The 19244-nt window shown below is 32.6% G+C and overlaps 1 protein-coding gene and 1 long non-coding RNA gene across 3 annotated transcripts; one reads left to right on the plus strand and one right to left on the minus strand.

Moving 5' to 3' along the window:
* Positions 1–260: 260 nt before the first annotated feature.
* LOC108550232 (uncharacterized) lies at positions 261–17573 on the plus strand. Of its 2 annotated transcripts, none has more exons than XM_017903929.1 (2): positions 261–290; positions 15823–17573. In XM_017903929.1, the coding sequence occupies exon 2, from the start codon at positions 15867–15869 to the stop codon at positions 17571–17573; it is 1707 nt and encodes a 568-aa protein (XP_017759418.1). In that variant the 5' UTR covers positions 261–290; positions 15823–15866. The 2 variants fall into 2 exon arrangements, with proteins under 2 accessions (XP_017759418.1, XP_017759417.1); XM_017903928.1 differs by lacking the exon at positions 261–290 and adding an exon at positions 7781–8076.
* Positions 10632–11295, minus strand: LOC108550233 (uncharacterized). Its single transcript, XR_001890404.1, has 3 exons — positions 11210–11295; positions 11015–11099; positions 10632–10895 (listed from the first exon to the last, which is right to left on the minus strand). It is a non-coding gene; the product is annotated as an uncharacterized LOC108550233 (long non-coding RNA).
* Positions 17574–19244: the final 1671 nt, after the last annotated feature.

The raw sequence follows: 19244 nt of genomic DNA on the forward strand, positions 1-19244 counted from the left end.
TTGGAGGTAACTCTAGCTATTTTGAGTACCCTCTGTTGTTGGTTCTAAGAACTAATAACACCAATGGCGGAGCTTGCTCGTTTGAGACGCTAAAATATATTCGCCGAACCGGAATCTCTGCACAAATTCTGTTACAAATGTAAAATAAGTGAAGTCAACCAGTGTTAGCCTTCCAAATTTGTACTTTTGTTAGTGAAAATCGTTTCCGAGATTCCTTAAAATTTGTATCTTTATTGTGTAGCTGTAACTGTATATACACGTAGGAGACGCTTCGAGAACGAGTGTAGAAGGTACGTTCACCTTTATCCTTTTAAATGTTTATTTTTATACAAATTTTCTATTTCTCGATAAGCTATTTTTTTCTCCTCCGAGTACTTTATTTAAAGAAACATCAATTTATATAATCTAAAATTTCGGTTGGAAAACAATCATGGAAAAATGGCGTTGTACTTCCTCGAATGTTTTTTTCATTTATGCATCTGTAAAATAACTAAAATACAAGTTTCGGGTTGATATTGTTTTTATGTTATTAGAATACTATGTTCTGATTGCTAAAATCTTCTCGCTGCTCGTTTGTTTAGAGCGTAAAGTACATAAACTTGTACATTTACATAGCGTATTGCCGTTATCACTGTAAATGTTCTTATTGTAGACATATTATATAGAAATAGCTATACCACATATTCGTTTCATATATTTTGTAACTTACAAAATAACTATTTCTCGATTCTTCTTTTCCTATATTGGTTTTACATTTGACTTTACAATTTGATTTTACCGGTATCATCGTTGTGTTTAGTATCGTAAATGTTTAAGCAGAAATTGTACGTTAAATAAGTAATTACTATATTCAAACGTTTCCATGTTTCCACATTTATTTTTACGATTTTGAAATATTTCATTAATATCGTACAAATATGACTAAATAAGAATCGTTTTTAAGAAACAATTAATGTTTTATAACAAAATATCCGAAATTAAGAATATAGATATTCGAGATGAAAGTTTTAAATTAGAATTATTTGATGATTGAATAATGTTTGTAATTCTATGATTTGTATATACAAATAAATGTGTAACCATTTAATAATAATATATTTTATCATTCTACACGCGATAAATATTTTTTGGCTTAGTGGAATATAATTTTAAAACACTTTCGATAATTTACATAATGTTTGCAATTCCTCGTAAAATACATGTCACATTTTGTGCACGGGGGATTATTTCAGAGAAATAGTAACAATTATATTAATTTTATTACGAGGTTTCATCATAGATACGAAATAAGCTTTATTTGATCTGTGATGTTTTTCGCTTCACACATCAAATATTTACGAAGCGACAAAATTTTCCAAGAAAAGCCTTCACGTCAAATCATTTTATTTTCAATTTAAGATATTTCCACAAAACGTAAACTCGGCTATACGGCGTGTCCCTCGACGTATCCTGTTCACACACACACACGCCCCCTCCCCACACACACACACACACACACACACACACACGGAGAGAGAGAGAGAGGCGCGTGCACACACACACACACACACACCGAGCGGGGGACTATTCTCGTTCTTTATTTGCATATGCTCCATTATTCTTTATTTTACGAAAAAATCATAATTTAAAAGTTAAAGGCGAATGTAAAAATTTCAAAATCGTCTTAAATCTATTTTTTTAAACCTATCTTCTAATTTTGAAATAACGCGTGAAAATTGACAGTAAATTTGCCAGCATCGTGTTGAATAATTCATTGTGCTTATTTATCGCACTTCTTTTTATCACGCGGTTTATCGCGAAGTACCAAATGGGAATCACTGTTTTAACCGAGATATGATAGCCACTTTACATTAACAACCAATAAAAATAATAGCATTGCATATACAATCATAACAAAGGAGCATACTCGTACGTTTATGCCGTTAATTATGAAAATGACCTAAACCAAAAGTGCGAGAAAAGCAATTCGTTTCTTACTTCGTTTCCATTACATTCATCTATTTTACAATAACGCAAAACTACTTTTGCAGAGTATAGCGCAGAATATAATACAAAACACAGGACCGTTATAGTCGCGTTTATAGTTGAGCCGAAATAAAATTTTTTATTTTGCATAAAATTACATCGATGTGAGTTTAAATCGAGTTGGTAGCTGTTTTGAAAGTAATTCTTTAATTTACTATTTTTAATTTCGAAACTCGGAATATCGTAGAATGCGTACACGACTGTCGAAAGTATCGGAACACTTGTAAAGTTTTGCAAAATTGCGCTCGCGCGAGTTCCGGTAACGGTGAGCGAGATCGTTAACGGAAGGATAAAAAGGAAGATATGCAAAAGAGGATAAGTGTGACGTGAAGTATTTCGGACAATCGTTGTCTCGACCTTAATCGGAAGGCGCGCCCTTGGACGGTCGGTTCGAGGAAAGGTCGATTCGAGAGAACCGAGTGTAATCGTCATAAAGAAGTTTGTTTGTTTGCGATAAGATGCCTGGCTCTACCACAAGGTAACAGACACGATAACAAGCTCTATGAGGCCCATATACTTACGCGACCAGTTGAAATGGGAGCATAGCGTGTCTCTCGATTTCTCCGTTCGAAACGTTCCTGGAATCCTCTCTGAAATAGTCCTCGATCCACCGATGAACGGCCCGCTCGCTTCTAGTAACCTTTATCATTCTATAGTTTCTGCTCTTTGGCAGGCTTTCTAATTTACCTGCGCGCCGGAACGCGACATTATAAAATCATTTGCGTTCCTGCGAAAGTATACATAATCGTTACAAATTAACTTCGACACGCTGCACGGAAACAAAACGCGATGGGCATTATTATTCGATGGATACAGATTCAACGGCAACGTTTCTTTCGCAATTTGAGGTTAGAATTAAAATTACGATCGCGTCGGGAGGTGTATTCATCGTTTCGAGGAAATCGTTCCGATGCATCTGTCGCGCTGCGTATCTAGTATTATTGCCACTGCATTGTTATAGTGGCTTATTTAGCTGTAATTGGTACTCCGTGATACCGTTGCGGATATGTTATTTATTTTACTGCTGTTTTTCCATTGAAACGGAACGACCCGTTAGAGAGTTCTATTTAACTTTCACGAGAGATTAAAAACGCTTGGAAAAACGAATAAAGATATATATCGTTTATCGGTTTACGGTCACGTGGAAATTGAATATAAGGTATATAGGTGTTTCGATGCGTGCCTTGGTACAAAGACTTTGGAAAGATTTCAATGTTCGAGGAACTGTTCACGGCTGGAACTGTTCAACCTCAAAAAGAGCGATTTCTACAAAACCCGGCAATTTACCACGAAATCTCCCCCACTAGGGGCCCCATAAATGCACAATGGGACGCATTGTGTTCCTAATAACGGAATCGGCCTCCACCCATTGTTCAGGAAACATAAAAGCTTTCTGGAAATGTGTGATCTACGAAGACACGTTTCGAATACTGCCGGCCATTACGGTCACATTCTTTATTACCGAAATAAATTCCACAGGGACGGGAATGTAACAACGTGCTTACGGTCGAATTTAAATACGTTTAATGGCCTGTTAACGATTTCGTTAAAACATCCAGCGAGATGATATTTTTTATTCTTATCCTGACAGCAGTTTTGCATTATCGGAACAGAGTAGTATATTCGACGTTTTAACATTTTTCAGTACGTCGTTACTATTTTTGCTTTTGCTATTTTTAGTTGAATATTAAAATATCTAATATCGTTATATTGTTTATGTTATTATGTAACTCGACAATATTTTTTTATTCTTATCGAGGTAATATTTTTGCATTATCATATAATAAAGTATATTTAACGTTTTAATATTTTTTTGTACATATTCTTGCCATTTTCCTTTTTGTTATTTTTAACTAAGTATTACAATATTTAATATGATTGTATTATTATATAACAATATTATTATTATTTTAACGCAATATTTTTGTTACTCTTATCGAAATAACATTTTTGCATTGTAGAAACAATGTATGTTTGACATTTTTATATTTTTTTGGTACATATTGTTACCATTTTCGCCTTTGGTATTTCTAACTAAATATTCAAATACTTAATATCATTCTATTATTATATAACAGTATTATTATTATTATTATTTTAACGCAATATTTTTGTTACTCTTATCGAAATAACATTTTTGCATTGTAGAAACAATGTATGTTTGACATTTTTATATTTTTTTGGTACATATTGTTACCATTTTCGCCTTTGGTATTTCTAACTAAATATTCAAATACTTAATATCATTCTATTATTATATAACAGTATTATTATTATTATTATTTTAACGCAATATTTTTGTTACTCTTATCGAAATAACATTTTTGCATTGTAGAAACAATGTATGTTTGAATATTATTTTCAATTGAATATTAAAAAGTTTAATATTATTATAATATCATGTATAATTATTAAAAATGTTTAATAAAGGCAAAATATTTAACGAAGATTATAAACACGAAAGTTGCAATTTATCGAAAGATACAAATGTCTGCGTAGAAGAAAACGTCACATGCGTCACTAACGTCTGCTAGGATATAGGTTTCAGACATGACTCATGGCCAGGTGTACCTCTTTTGGGGCCCATGTATCATCAGCAGAGAACATTTTTCTGATGGTTAAGGGTTCCATAAAATTCACGGTTCTATGAGGGACAGCATGGTCAACTGCAGCAAACATTTCGAATAGCGGTTCTTATAAATGTATATGCGGAAATCATGCTGCGTAACTCATGTTTATTTTTATTCTTTAAACTTTCATGTTTAATAATCGTTCGAGATAAAATCAAAAAGTTTTTATTTTCGAAAAAAATCTTGCTTGAGATATAAAGGACAGTTTTTATTCGGATGAAAATTTATGCATTTTTATAAATAATACAAATAACCGAATAAGTTGAAATTATTATTTATACGTTATTAATATATATTTCAATAATACTCCGGTATAATGACTTTTTCCAATTTTGGCTATTTAGCTCCGGTTTTTAAAAAAAGACTTTATTTTATCACTAAAGCAAAAAATCATTATTTATACATATATATGTATTTATATCTTTATATGTTTATATATTTGGGTAAAACTATAGTTTAATGAATTTTTCCAATTTTGACTATTTGACTCTGACTCAATGAAAAAGGTTTTATCTTATCACCAAAAAAAAAAAAATCAATATTGGTATATGTATGTATTTATATGTCATATATGTTATCAGTGACGTTATTTATATAATTTTATTTATTAATATTTTTATATTAATAAATAAAATAATATGCTTAATTTAATATAACATATATTAATTTATATTAAGTGTAATAATAAATATTAATAATTTTGTTTATTATTTATCAACCTTAGTTATGTAACACAACTTATTATTATTACACTTATTATTTCTAAACGCCTTTTTTTATTGCTGATTGTATAAAGTTTGTTAGTACGTGTCCATGAAGTATACACAAATGTCGACAGACAGTACGAGTCTTTATATGCTGTCTAAAAACTGAATTTTCGAGGTTCTTCTGGGGATACATATATACTTGAATATGGTATACGAAAGCCTAGAAGATTGTAGAAAGATTGAAAGATGCCCGAGTTTCTGTTACAATTCCAGGTTGATAGCAAAAAAATCTTGGCGGCAAATATGGCAAAATTCTGGAAAAGAGATTAACTGTTCAGATAAGATTTCACCGTTTCCAGTGAAAATGTCTAAAAAACAAATGCTTGTAAAGCACGCTGGATCTAGATTGAATCGGAAAGTTTGCAAAATGCTGGAAAGGGAGAGGGACGGAGGGTGTAGCGTATTTTGTTAAGAGAAACTCGTATTGTGCGACCAGCTGGATTCTTACGGATTTATTCTTGGAAATGAACAAGAATAACGTGTCTTAGGTACGCGCGACTCTCTCTTTCTCTCTCTCTTTCTCGGTTTCTCTCGCTTTCTCTCTCTCTCTCTCGATCTCCGTCCGTCTCCTTTCTTCTCTTTTTTGTCCCTTCCCTTACCAGAATTCTTCATCAATCGTCCAGATACAAGTATTATCTCCCTTTTTTTATTTTTATTTTTTTTCCCCTTTTTTTGGGAGGGGCGTGTTTTCAATATTCATGAGAATCTAATATTCGGAGAAACAGAAGAATATTCGATACCTCGAGCATAACGAATTCATCGTCATTTGTTTTCGTGCTAATAATATCGAGTAAAACCGAAAGGAAATAAAAAGAAGGAGAAAAAGCGATAAAAAGTGACAAGAAGTGTAACAGGCGCGCTGCTTTCCACGAAAGTCAATTAAAGTTATCCGATCGTAGTACATGTATAAAACATCTAGTGATTAATCATTGAATATCAATACCGTCCGATAAGCGTTGCTTTCTCAATATCTCTGATTCGAGGAAAACAAAACAAGAAAAAAAAAAAAAAGAATGTTAAAAAGTGGTCAGAGAAATTTGGTCTCCCTTTTAAATGTAACTCCCGCGCGAAATTCAAACGTACAAGATTTCGTATTGTTCGAAGCATCGGTGTTCGAATGGACGTTACAGGCGTTGTTACGTAAGATCGGAAGTTCGATAAACGAGAAGCGTTTTAGTGGGAATATTTCGAGTGTATTAAAATTCTGGAAAAGTCGTGCAATTTTTCGGATCGATTTTGTTATTCTAAAAGGAACCTCTGACCGTATAACAGTTCGCGAAACGTTTGCCAATGTCGAGCACGTCGCAGGGGTGGGGGTTAGTCTGGCAGCGGCGATCGATTGGCAGCCAAGATCGCGTAAGTGTACGGCGTCAAATCGTCGGAATTCGTGACGTTTCGACGAGACCCACGGAAATACGAACTCGTAAGCGAGAACGATGACGCGATAGCGCAGACGAGATCGCACGTAAACCAGTTAAAAGGAATCCATTTTTCCGCGAGCCATGTGCTCTGTCGCACATGCAATAGCGATAGCTTTGACCAATCGCTGATCCTGCTTATTCCCGACCAACTGGTATACCGATATGCCGGTATATCATTTAAATAGAATTAAGAAGACGAATTCCGAGAACGGTTTTTAATTGGAAAGAAATATTTACGTCGATGACTATAGCAGTCGTCGATTTGCTCGTATAGTAATTTATGAAAGGCACTTCGGAAACGGAAAGAAGTAAAAGAAAACAGACTAAAATCGATCGTTTATTATACTTCGTCGCAACGAGGTATCGAGTATGCGAGCTATTCTGTAATATAACCTACATAACCTGTTATTATAAATTTTTTCGCCATAGTTTGTTTTCACTGAATTCCGTGATGTTTATTTTCAAATTGCGGAATTAACGTAAAAAAAGGTGCAATTCTAGGAAAGAAGTGTTCGACGTATTTTTACGTAATACGATATTTATCCGGTGTATAGCTCCTATTCGATCTCCTAGTATGTTTATGTAATAGGAATAACTGAAATAATAAATTCAGCATCGAAGGTCATAGTCGTAGATTTAATTATTATTTCTACGAGTTTTCGTTGTTTCTTTTGACGAATTGAAATATGCTATATTAATCGAGTTATCGCGGTATCGAAAAGCAAGTTTAAACTCGATATCGTTCATAAATTATTAAAAAAGTTAGTATTTCAGTTCGTCGGTCGTCTCCACGTCGTAGCCATCGCTAAAATAGAGTTCTTAATGCTCCCTCGACGAGTCTTCCACGATTTCCCCCACCACTCTCGCGCGGATCACGTGCTTACCAAAGCAATTATAGATTCATTCAGTGGTAGCAGCGCCAGTGCTATCCCGACTCTCACGTTGGGGGAATCGGTCTGGTGTCTTTTTAACATAATACTTTGACAATCCTTCGAAAGTAGACGCTGTGTATCCACGTCGAAGCCGTATTACACTCGATATCCGAGCTTCTCGTTTCTGGCCTTTAAGTAGAACGAAAAATTCGAAAGCTTTCTATTGTGCTTCGAACTGGAATTATTTTTAGCAGTGCTTGCAGCTATTTTCGAGACGTGAGGTGAAAGTGGAAGTGCCTTTTCGGAGAAAGTTTCGTAGGGGATTTCTTCTCGGTTGTCACCAAATCACAGAAACATTTCGGTAAGCAACGCTTTTAAACGTTCGTCGAGTTTTCAGTAATCGCTTTCTGTGAACTCGACGTTGTATGGTAATTCTTTTTCACCTCTCGAGCATCGTGCTGGATACATTTATATCCATTTTAACGGTTAACCTATGAATTTTAATGGACTTGCGGTAATTTTTTTTTTCTTTTTTTACGTTCCAATGATCGTTTCGAAGTTATCGCTTGTAACGTGCTATAAAATTTCTCGTTCGTTCAACGAAATCGATATTTTTACGTGGAAATATATCGTCATGGCTAATTGATTTTGTACTTATTGCTGGAAAATTAACATTTTTTTTTCCCCTAGTTATTTGCCAATAAGAAAAAGGAATGAGTCATTTCGCTCGTTTTTTGTTTCTTTTGACCTCCTTTCGCAGAAGGAGTGACTCTAACAAATAGTTAAAAGAAACATATAAACTGCAATGGGGGAAATGAAAGCATTCGCGTTTTTTTAACGTTTTTCAACCTATTACACAATATTCTCGAATTAAATATTCCAATTTCGTATTATATCCAACATTTAATGTTAGAATTTAAATCAACAATTTTAACTAACCGCATAATTTATAATTAAATAAAATGCAATTGCATAAATTTTGAATTACAATACGAAATTCTGAAAAAATATAAACGATGATATTTAACGAATTTAAATTTTACATTGTAAAAAATGAAATAATTTTGCATTTGTTAAATTAATTTATTTTTGACAAATTTTGTTTCGTGCATAATTTTTTGTATATCTGATTTACATTTTTTTTTCATTTTTGCAAAATTCGTGAAATACGTTTTTATAAAATTTAGATGAAATTAATAATTTGTTAATAAACAAAGGCTAATGCTCTAAATAGTTGTAACAACAAAAGCAGATCCGTTCACGGAAGCAGGTTTATTTCTTCGAAAGCTTGTAAAATAAAATTCACGCTTATCTGTAAGTGATAAAATCCGTGTTACCACTCATTCGAGGAACCTCTTCTCATTTATACTTGCTGGAAATCTTGCCGATAACGAGGCCAGCTACAGTACTATTCATAAGTGGAGACTGCTCAATTAACTCCAAAAGTTAATATCAGGTTTCTCCATTCGCAACTTGTTTCACTCCAAAATTTCACGAGAATATACTTAAACAGTGAGATTTTATTAATTACATTTTTCTCTTTTCTTTCCTTTTCATTTTCTTTTATTTTTGGTAATACATCTAACGTTTTATAGTCATTTTTAATTATCAATTCGCGATTGAAAATTTCATTTGTATCTTAAAAATCTTGCAAACATACAATAATGTTGAAAATTCAAGTTTCATTTGTAAAAATTATATAACAATTGTAAATATAAAGGAAAATTTCGAATTTCGTTTGTTGGTTTCTCTCCTTTATTTGCTCCTTTATGACAGACATTTATTAAATTTCCATGTTCACGTCAGTATTGAATATTTGTTTACTTCCAAAATTAATAAAGGTCAAATCGTTGTACGTATGGATTTATACACACACGTCTTTCTCTTTAAATTCTATATATTCAATATACATTATACGTGTTTATCTTATTACAATAAACATGATGTTAGTATGATATAAATTATATATACAGTGGCAGACAAAAGAAAGTTCAAATATTAGACATTATGTAGGAACTCCGTAATTTTGCAAGAAGGAATTACATTTTACAACAGCCATGGATTTTCCAGAAATATAATATATTTATTAGACTATATAATATTATAATACATATATTAGACTAAAATCGGCATCAAAATTTAAACTTTCTTTTGTCATCTCTGTTGCCACTGTATGTATAAAATAATTCGCGATTTTAGTCGAGATTTTCAGTGAAAAATGTCTGTGGTTGAGACATGGTAAATAATTTAAAAATGGAAAAAATTGTATCCAGATATAATATTTGCGAGTGTCGGTGACTTTTGAAGAGAGCTGTATAACCGAAGGACCGTAGCATCGATGAAGTTGACCAGTAAAATTAGCATTCGCTACGACGAACTGTATTTCGCCGGCGTATAGGTCATCAGCCCAGTTCGTCGTTTTCCGAGAAGACGAATTTCTAGCCAGACCCCTTGAAACAGGGTAGATCCCAAACCCTTCTCTCGATTTATGATGCTTTCGAACCACCTTATGACTTCGAACGTGCATCGTAAAACTCGTTCCTTGCTTTTTCTTCACCAAATTTATGCACTCCTCCATTCTTCTCTTATCCCTATACATATGTACATAATAATCGTTTCTTAGCATTTATACGTTTATTCCTTCATTTTTATCACTTCCTTTTTCACGCCTTTTCCTTTTTCTCTCCTCTTCGTGAAATATCCTCGCGAATATCGATCGTTGCCACGACGAATCTTTCATTTTCGATCTTTCGTGTCCCTTAGATCGATTTTCAGAATTAAATAACGAATTATTCTCGAAAATCGTTGGACAGCGATGCAATGCTATTAGAAAGTACACGTAAAGATTTTTCCTTTGAAGGAAAGTTAATTAGCTTGCGATTCGTTGAAATATCTTTTAAATAAATATCCGTGGAGAAGAGGGACGTTGTAGTAGCGAGAAATGGATAAAAAGAAAGAAATTATTCCTCTTTATATCCTGCTTGATGCATTCGTAAATCCCGAGTCCTCGTGATAGCAGAAAAAAGCATTCTCTTAGATTTCTTCTAATTTTGTGGCCCTCCATCAGAGTCTCGTTCTGTTTCCTCAAATAAAGCTACGACGTCCGATTCTGCGAAGTCCTCTTTGCTCGAAGAAAGATTTTTCTCTCCTTCTCTCTCTCCTTTGACCGTTTCCACTCCCCTTGGCATTCCAACGACAGGAGAGAACAGATGGTCGGGAAAGAATAAAGATCAGGGGTACCGTGAATAATAAAAAATCAAAATTAACGATTTTTAATGAACATCGAGCACGTATTTCACCTCGAAAAATCTGCCAGCTCGATTTTTACGAATCTTCGAAAATGGTCCTTTGTGTGTCCTACCAGAATTCAACGGACTGCCAAGGCTGTGGAGAAAAATACAGAGGTTGAAATTAAGATTAAAATATACGCGTGACATACAAATTATGACAAAAAATTGCGCAATGAATAAATAGAGAAAATGACAAGTACGAACCTGTAAGAATTCCAAGAAAAACTTGATATCCTTGAAATAGTTAATTAAAATAGATATAGATACAAAAAATCGTGTCACTTTATGGCTGGCTATTCAAATATGTTTTTCCTTCGAAATTTTTCACATTTAGATATTTCATTAATTATTTGCCTGATTAATGTGTTTTCACGCGCACGCTGGAAATACATAATCTCGATATAATTTATTATTGCAAATGTACTTGCTTTTTTTTCGTTGAAAAACATTGAAGTTAAAAAGTTTATTTGACTTTCGAACCTTATCTCATCGTCGAATATTTGCATTTATCTTTCATATGAATAATAGACGCACTAATGAGAATTAAAATAACATATTTACGTTATGCATATCGGCTAATAAGACAAAATTGAATCTGTGAAAATATAAAAATTATCAATAAACTATTTAATTAAATAGTTTAATAAAATTTAATAAACATTGCTACGGGAGAAGAACACGGCGGACTGTAATTAACTTTTTATAGTTACTTTCCTGTAGTATAGGATGTTGGATAAAGTGCGTCTAGTTGATTTTTTCGTTGTTCATTTTGAAGAAAGGTAACTTAAAATTGCTCGTTTGGGCGAGAATACGACCATAAATGATCGAACGTTATACCTGGAACAAATCTGCGTGATAGGTACTAATTGATAAACCAGGTCTCGTTTCCAAACTTTTTATCCTATAAGAAAATTTTAGTCGCTTCCGTCCTGAAAAAGAGAAAAAGATTTCGTAATCAAATTTTTGTAATATTCCTCGTAAAAACGTAAAATAAGAAAATTACGAATATAGTAAAATTAAAAGAAAATAATACGTGGAATAATTCGATAAATACAAAAATAATAATGATTAAGCGATTTAACGGAAACAATTTCTCACTAAAACTTAAAATTGCTAGAATTTGGATTTTCCGAACGAATAACGTGAAATAAAAAACAATTGCAAAATAGATAACGGGTGACCCTTATTTGACGATAAAATTTTCGATAGATTGCGTAGTTGGGCACTTTCGTAAGATTATTATACATTTGGATACCACATAATTTCGATATCGTGTACGTGTCATCAATTGACGACTATTATTTCAAGGAAGGCTCGATAAGGAAGCAAACTTGCGTCATGAAACGAAATAATTCTTTATTTGATTATTTCATGTTTCTATTTGACAATATGTAGAATTCGTGACCGTGGAAAATATTTAGGCAGCATGAATTTTAGCATTTAATTAAGATAAGAAAGAGAATTATTTTTAGTCTTCTACGAAGTTGAAGAAATCGCTTCTGACGTTCTCGCCTTTATTCGGTATTATTCCATAAGATATATAATTCGCTTTTCATAACAATTACTTCCATCGAGAAAATCAAAATAAATGCATCTTCCTTTTAATTCTTTTTTACGAGATGGCTAGAAAATAAAAAAAAAATCTTCAATCTCAAGAAGAAAATTTGCACACAGCAATTATTACTTTTATATATACCTAATATGTATTATAATTTGCTATAATATTTATGGACATATTTTTCTAACAATATTACAACAATGCAAAATTCTTAAACCAATGACAAAAGTAATTTCAAAAATGTAAATCACACTTGAAAGGATAAATCATTCGTATATACTTAAATTTCTTACTATTTTTCAAAAATATCGATATAGAGAATACGAATATACAAAATGAATCAATAAAACGAATATTAATAAAAAAATATTAATACGAATACATTGTAACGTTTCATATAATCTGGTTAATTTTGTATTTACAGTTCCGAGGTTCCCGGAAAAGATTACTTTGGTAATTACCGTCATTGTAAGATGCGTGGTTCCGACATCTACATTGTAATTTATTTATCGATAACGCGAATTAAGGGGGTTGTAAACACGTGAAGAGCGTTTTGGTAGAACCGATTATGGGGTTCCGGATAATACCAATTCGTCGATGACGTGATGTGAAATCGTTTCTCGAAATCGGCACCGGCAGTCGTTCCTTTTATTCGCAACGATGAATATTTATTGTAACTGCAGGTTTGTTAATCGTGACACGACAATTCTGGCGAAAGTGTTCCGTTCGCTGGAATATTGCGTTACAAGAAAAACATTGATTCTTTTTTCGCCGTGTTTACAACATTCGCTCTAAGATACATCGGCGCTGTTGCATGGATAGGATACTCGTATTCTGAAAAGTACGTCGAGCATTTCAGGAATCGGCATAAAAGATCGGGAAATTATCAGATTATTATTCTTATACGAATACCTGTTTTTGTTACTGTCGATTCGTGGGAAGAACATTACCAGACATTATCGTAAAACCGTTAAAGATATCTCGATGAAACGTTTTCGTAAGGTTAGATACGGTAGTAGTGTTACTTAAACTGTTCTTAACAATTTCGAACATTTGCTCTTCAAATTTAAACGAATACCGATACGTTGTATATTTTTATTATCACCCAAGGTTTGTTTTAAATTGCAAACACGAAGTTTATCTCGTTCGAAGCGAACAAATATTTAGAAAAAGCTCTGAATATGATTGATATAGAGAAACCAGTAGTGTCGGTGTGGGACAGAAGAGAGGGGGGGGATTGTCAGTTGGACGGCGCCATTGGTGGGGAGCGAGATGATGGACAGTGGTGGGGAGTTGGAGAGGCCAAGAACAACTTCTAAATGGGGGCTTGGCCTTCTAGCGTTGCGACACGTTCGTGGAAAAGCGGCTCCGTGCCGCTTTACTAACACTCGGACATCTCTCTGCCACGTGGCCCATTAAAACACAATGGGAAAAGAAGGCAGCTGCGGTGCGCGCGAACGATGTCGAAAGATGCGTCTCTATTCCTGTCGAGATCACGGGAGAATGCGACACCTGGTCTTAAACTATGAATCGTAAAGTCGTACGTGGAAGTTGCGCCTGACGTTTGGTCGATTATTTAAATAACCCCAGTGAGACACTGACAAGGTTAACGGACTCTTATGTCAACGAGTGACTCGCCGATCAGTTGGTAGGGGGAGATGTTCATGAGAAATCGATTTACACTCGTTAGACGAATTCTTTGTATTTCGTTTTTTGCGTTTTACGAGTATCCTGCATTTTACTTTATTCTATTACCATATTACGATCATTTGAATTGTTTCGATAATAACAGAGAAGCGATGACTGTAGTTAGATAAGGATAGCGAATGTAAACATCTGTGTGGATGTTTTCTTGCGTGTTCGATGCCAATGGTATATTCGTGAAATGGACAAATATTGTTAATTATGGAGGAATTGTTCGATTTTATATTTTCGATAGAAATATTGACTTTTTCTTTTCTTTGTTACGAATTTACGAATAAATATTCGTTATACTGTAAAGGGGTTTCCACAGTTTCTAAATCATTGTTAATTAAGAACTTTCTTGGGGAATAGAAACAATTTGATTCCGTTGGAATTCCTTTATTTACTACGCAACGCACAATTATTCACTGTTTTTTACGCCTGTTGATCAACCTTGCAAGAATACGGGTTGAACGCGAAACGTTTTATTCTTAGAACAAGAAGCAGCTGCATATAGTGTATAATTATTTTATGACTTGATTATAACGTATTAACGAAATAAGGTGGAACTGACAAAAATGTAATCGCTTAATTTCTAACGTCATATTTTCTGTTTTAGCAGAAAAAGATAGGCTTTAATTAAATGTAAGAGATATCGAGATTTTGTAAAACAAAATAATTGTATAATTAAGAATAACTGATTTTTCGACGAATAATAATTCTTTGAAAATAAGTTACGTCCATAACAGCATTGCAATTTCGAAAATAAAAAGTAAAATCGGAATAAAATATAATTTGAAAAACTCGAAAATTAGGATTTGAGAAACTATTTAAATTGAATGTAAACAAAATTTACTATGTGAAGTGAAATGACAAGAAAAACAAAATTATAGAGGCATGTTAGTATTTTTAGTTGGAACAGATTTTCATGGAAAATAACTTACGCAATGCGGTCAATTACGTAAATTATGCCAGTCACTTATAAATAATCACGTATACCGAATGAGTAAAATACGAAGTATTGTATAATTTTATAAAAATTGAGATTCATGTTTATTATTTATTTTTAAAATGCTTTTTATTTATATTAAAATTTCTATAAGTTTCGATTAAGTAATCAATTACATACATTTTATAAAACATATATATTATATAATATATTAAGATAAGTAATGTTGGTGTATGTATATTAACATAAGTTCTGCATCTGAAATATAATTTATTCCTTGAAATTTAGTTGAGTAAAAAGTATTGGTATGTTTAAATATTTTAGCCTGAGAATGGTTTAAAATAATGATATTACATATTGTATTTAAATAAATTACTTCAAATAACATTAGTAAATATGTACGTTTTACTAATTATAGCAATTCTTTTCTCTCTCGTCATATTTGAAACTTATTTCTAGAATTGAAGCTACTACTTTTTGTAAAGTAGCAATAAAAAATCAGATGTTAAAGAAATACTTGTTAGATAGTAGAATGATATTTAGTCATATTGAAAATAATTTTATATATTTGCATATAATTTCATATCATACATTTGCTTCATAAAAAAATTTGTTTTTTGCTTATAGATACAAGACTGTGTTATGCTGAAAATAGAGTATTTCTGCAAAAAATGTTGACGGTGATGTGTCCAAACTGTCGTCACCGATTTCCAGCTCCAGGTTGTTGTGAACCACAAACCATGGACGAGGATAATACTCTAATTCATCCAACGACCTGTTATTATGGTGGCCTACTAGTTCCTAAAGGCTATACCAGCGGTGGTGGTTGTTTTATAAATGCTCCAACTATTATTCATAGTCAACCAGTTATCAATTCTTTTAACTATCCATCAATGACACTTGACTTGGAGAAACCAAGAATTGATAAACAAAAGGAAAATTTCCTCCAAAGATATGAGAATAATACACAAGTTCTTGGATTTCCATTAATCAATGAAGAAATAAGAAAGACTCAAGGTTCCGGATGTCAAATTACTACAAGTTGTGACTTAACTGGAGGAAGTGTAACAATAACAACACCGAATATACAATCTGGAGGCTGCTTAATTCAAAGTACAGATGCTGGAACTCTTATACAAACACCACATATGGAAATCCGTCCAAAATTGTCTGGTGGTGGATGTTTTGTGCAAAAGACGTTATCAACTGATAATCAGGAAGCTTCTATTGTTCTTCATGAACAAAGAAATCACGAAGGAATCGTAAACGATGAAAGGATGTTTTTAATACCTCCAAGTGGCTGCCAGGAATTACCTGGAACTCGAAGAAATATTCTACCACAAAAAACAGAGGAGGGAACATCATTAGGAAATTGTGAGGAAAATTCAGTTTTTTCGAATTTTCAAGTGACTAATGTGCCAGTGATGCAATTTCAGCAAGCTAAAAGTTCTAAAAGAAACGAACAAGAATTGGAACGAGGCCAAAACTTTAATTGCTGTTGTAATAATGTTCAAAATCTTTATCATGTCAAATCAAATAACCTCCAAGTTTCTGAAAATCGTAACTCTATGGTTTTGGATTCTAATTCAGGAGTACAGATTCAAGTAAATGCAACTGTACAGCTTCCTGCAAGTTTAGGGCAATGTACAGTAAACATAACTGCAACTACGACCAATTCACCTAATTCTTTGTCAGGTATATCTTCAAGAACTAAAAACAATTTTAACGGTGGAGGTTTAGTGCAGAAAAACGAAACTCAGAATAATGAAGAAAATTTCAATGATAGAAGAGATAGAACTCCAACTACGCCAGTCTCTTGGTTAATGCCATGTCCTTGGAGTTTTGATAGTTACATGATGGACAAAGATGCAGCTAGACTAAGCGAAGTTAAAAGACTTTTACAAACTTGTGGTTGGTATCACGAAGGTCTTAGTTGGCAGCAGAGTGAAAATCTATTAAAAAATACTGCAGTTGGTCGGTGGCTAATGAGAGATAGTTCGGATAGCAGATACATGTTTGCTGTGTCTGTACAGACTGCTAGAGGACCTACCTCTGTTAGAGTTCACTATTTTGTGGGACAATTTCGATTAGATGCTGAACCTAGACTTGCTTTTGCGATTCCTCTTTTCGATTGTCCAATTAAAATGCTAGAATATTATGTGGAATATTCAAAAAGCGTTGATGAACATAGAAAAGAAGTTTGGGTAGATTATAGTGGACAACTTTATAGTGAAATTTATTTGACAAAGCCTTTAGTTAAAGAAGTTAGGTCTCTTAGTCATTTGGCCAGATTAGTTGTTAATAGGAGCAAATTACCCACTAAACACTTGCCACCGTTAATTAGAAATTATCTAGCGGAATATCCATACACTCTTTGAAAAATGATGCATAGCATTGCTCTGATTTCTGGATTTCCTTTCTTAATACTTTGTAATATTTGAAAATTTATATATTAAATGAATTAGCAAATTGATTTAACATAAATACGTAGTATAGAATATTTTTGCATTCATAAATTTGAATGTATTCCAATAAAAATTCTTCTCATCATCTCAACTTTCTTTATTTAATAAGAAATGGATCAAAATATTTAATGGATGGCTTAACTTAAATATTTATTTCACTGTTAGATTATGGTGTAAATTAATTTGTAAAAAATTTTATCGTGTTAATTCCAGGAGTCAGAGAAGCATCGAAATACCATTATTTTTATACATTTTAAAACGATTTGTATCAGAATTTGTGGTGAAATATGAGATATAAAGTTTAACTAGTGAGATACAAAAACCTTCACTTTCGTAAATAAACAATTGAAAGTAGCTCCCGACATTTTATTAAAAGGGTACGTAACATTTAATTGTTGAAATAATCAATAAATTTGAAAGTTAAACGAAAGTGTATAATTTTGTTCGTAGTCAGTAAAGCATAATATTATAAGATTGATTATTCGACCGAGTTTCTTTTCATCTGAAATTTTCTCGGAAGACAGGGTACCATTTACATACCTTGCTCGGACCAGTCAAAACCTTTGACAATTTTTCTCTTCATAAGTTATCAACTATTTGTGTTTAAGTTCTTGATGGATCTGAAATTCCATTTGATAAGTAAGGTTTGATAAGTAACATTTTGAGCATTAAAAAAGACATAATTAGACAGATGAATTAAATTGTGCACTTTTATTATGAAGTTACATTCAAAGTTATAATTTGAAAACTTATTCCTATGATAGTTTTTTAATGCTTTGAAAATGCAGATTACAGATTCTTTTAGACATCTATGAATTGATGGTTAGAAATATTCTAATTTCCCATAGAACTCGGTCGGTTCTGATATTTTTTGAACAATGATTAACAGCGTTTAACATTTGCAAATTATCTAAACTTCGGGAAAGCTGTAAATCATTGTATCAAATCTAAAACTGATTAGGAATACTAAGAATGATATTAAATCGGCTTCAATGAAGAAATCGTAAGGCAGTATTAGACTTTAAAGCGTCGATTTGACTCTTCGTTTTTCAATAACAATAGTACCAACATTTTAAATCAACTTTTAAGGATTAACTTATATCATTGATCTTCAAACTAATTATTATATGTTCTCAAAAATGAATTCACAGTAATTTCTTATAATACACTTGAATTTTTTTTATCAAAGTTCCTATTCATTAGGACTGCATACAAATTTTTAGAAAAATTTAGCAAGTTATATCGTATCTGTATGTTACATGTAGTGTCGCATATTGTAATATTGTACATGTAAGATGTAGATAGAAAGAATATTAGTAACATAATTTCCAAATTTACAATTTACTAATATAGTATCCACAGTTAGGGTATAAAAAATATCCTTTTTTCATGCCAAGAAACGAAGAGTTAAACTTTGCAAAAGAATCAAACGCTAAATTAATTTAATTTTTGTTCATTAGCGAGTTTCTTTAAATGTATTTTGGTGTGCGTGCAGGTGTGTGTGTAAAAGGAATCTTTGTACATGTACGAATATTAGGAAATACGATTTAAATGTCGATTGTTATGCAAAACCATGATCGATAT

This window comes from Eufriesea mexicana, unplaced genomic scaffold (assembly GCF_001483705.2).
Source record: "Eufriesea mexicana isolate 0111107269 unplaced genomic scaffold, ASM148370v2 scaffold2566, whole genome shotgun sequence".
Taxonomy (NCBI): Eukaryota; Metazoa; Arthropoda; class Insecta; order Hymenoptera; family Apidae; genus Eufriesea; species Eufriesea mexicana.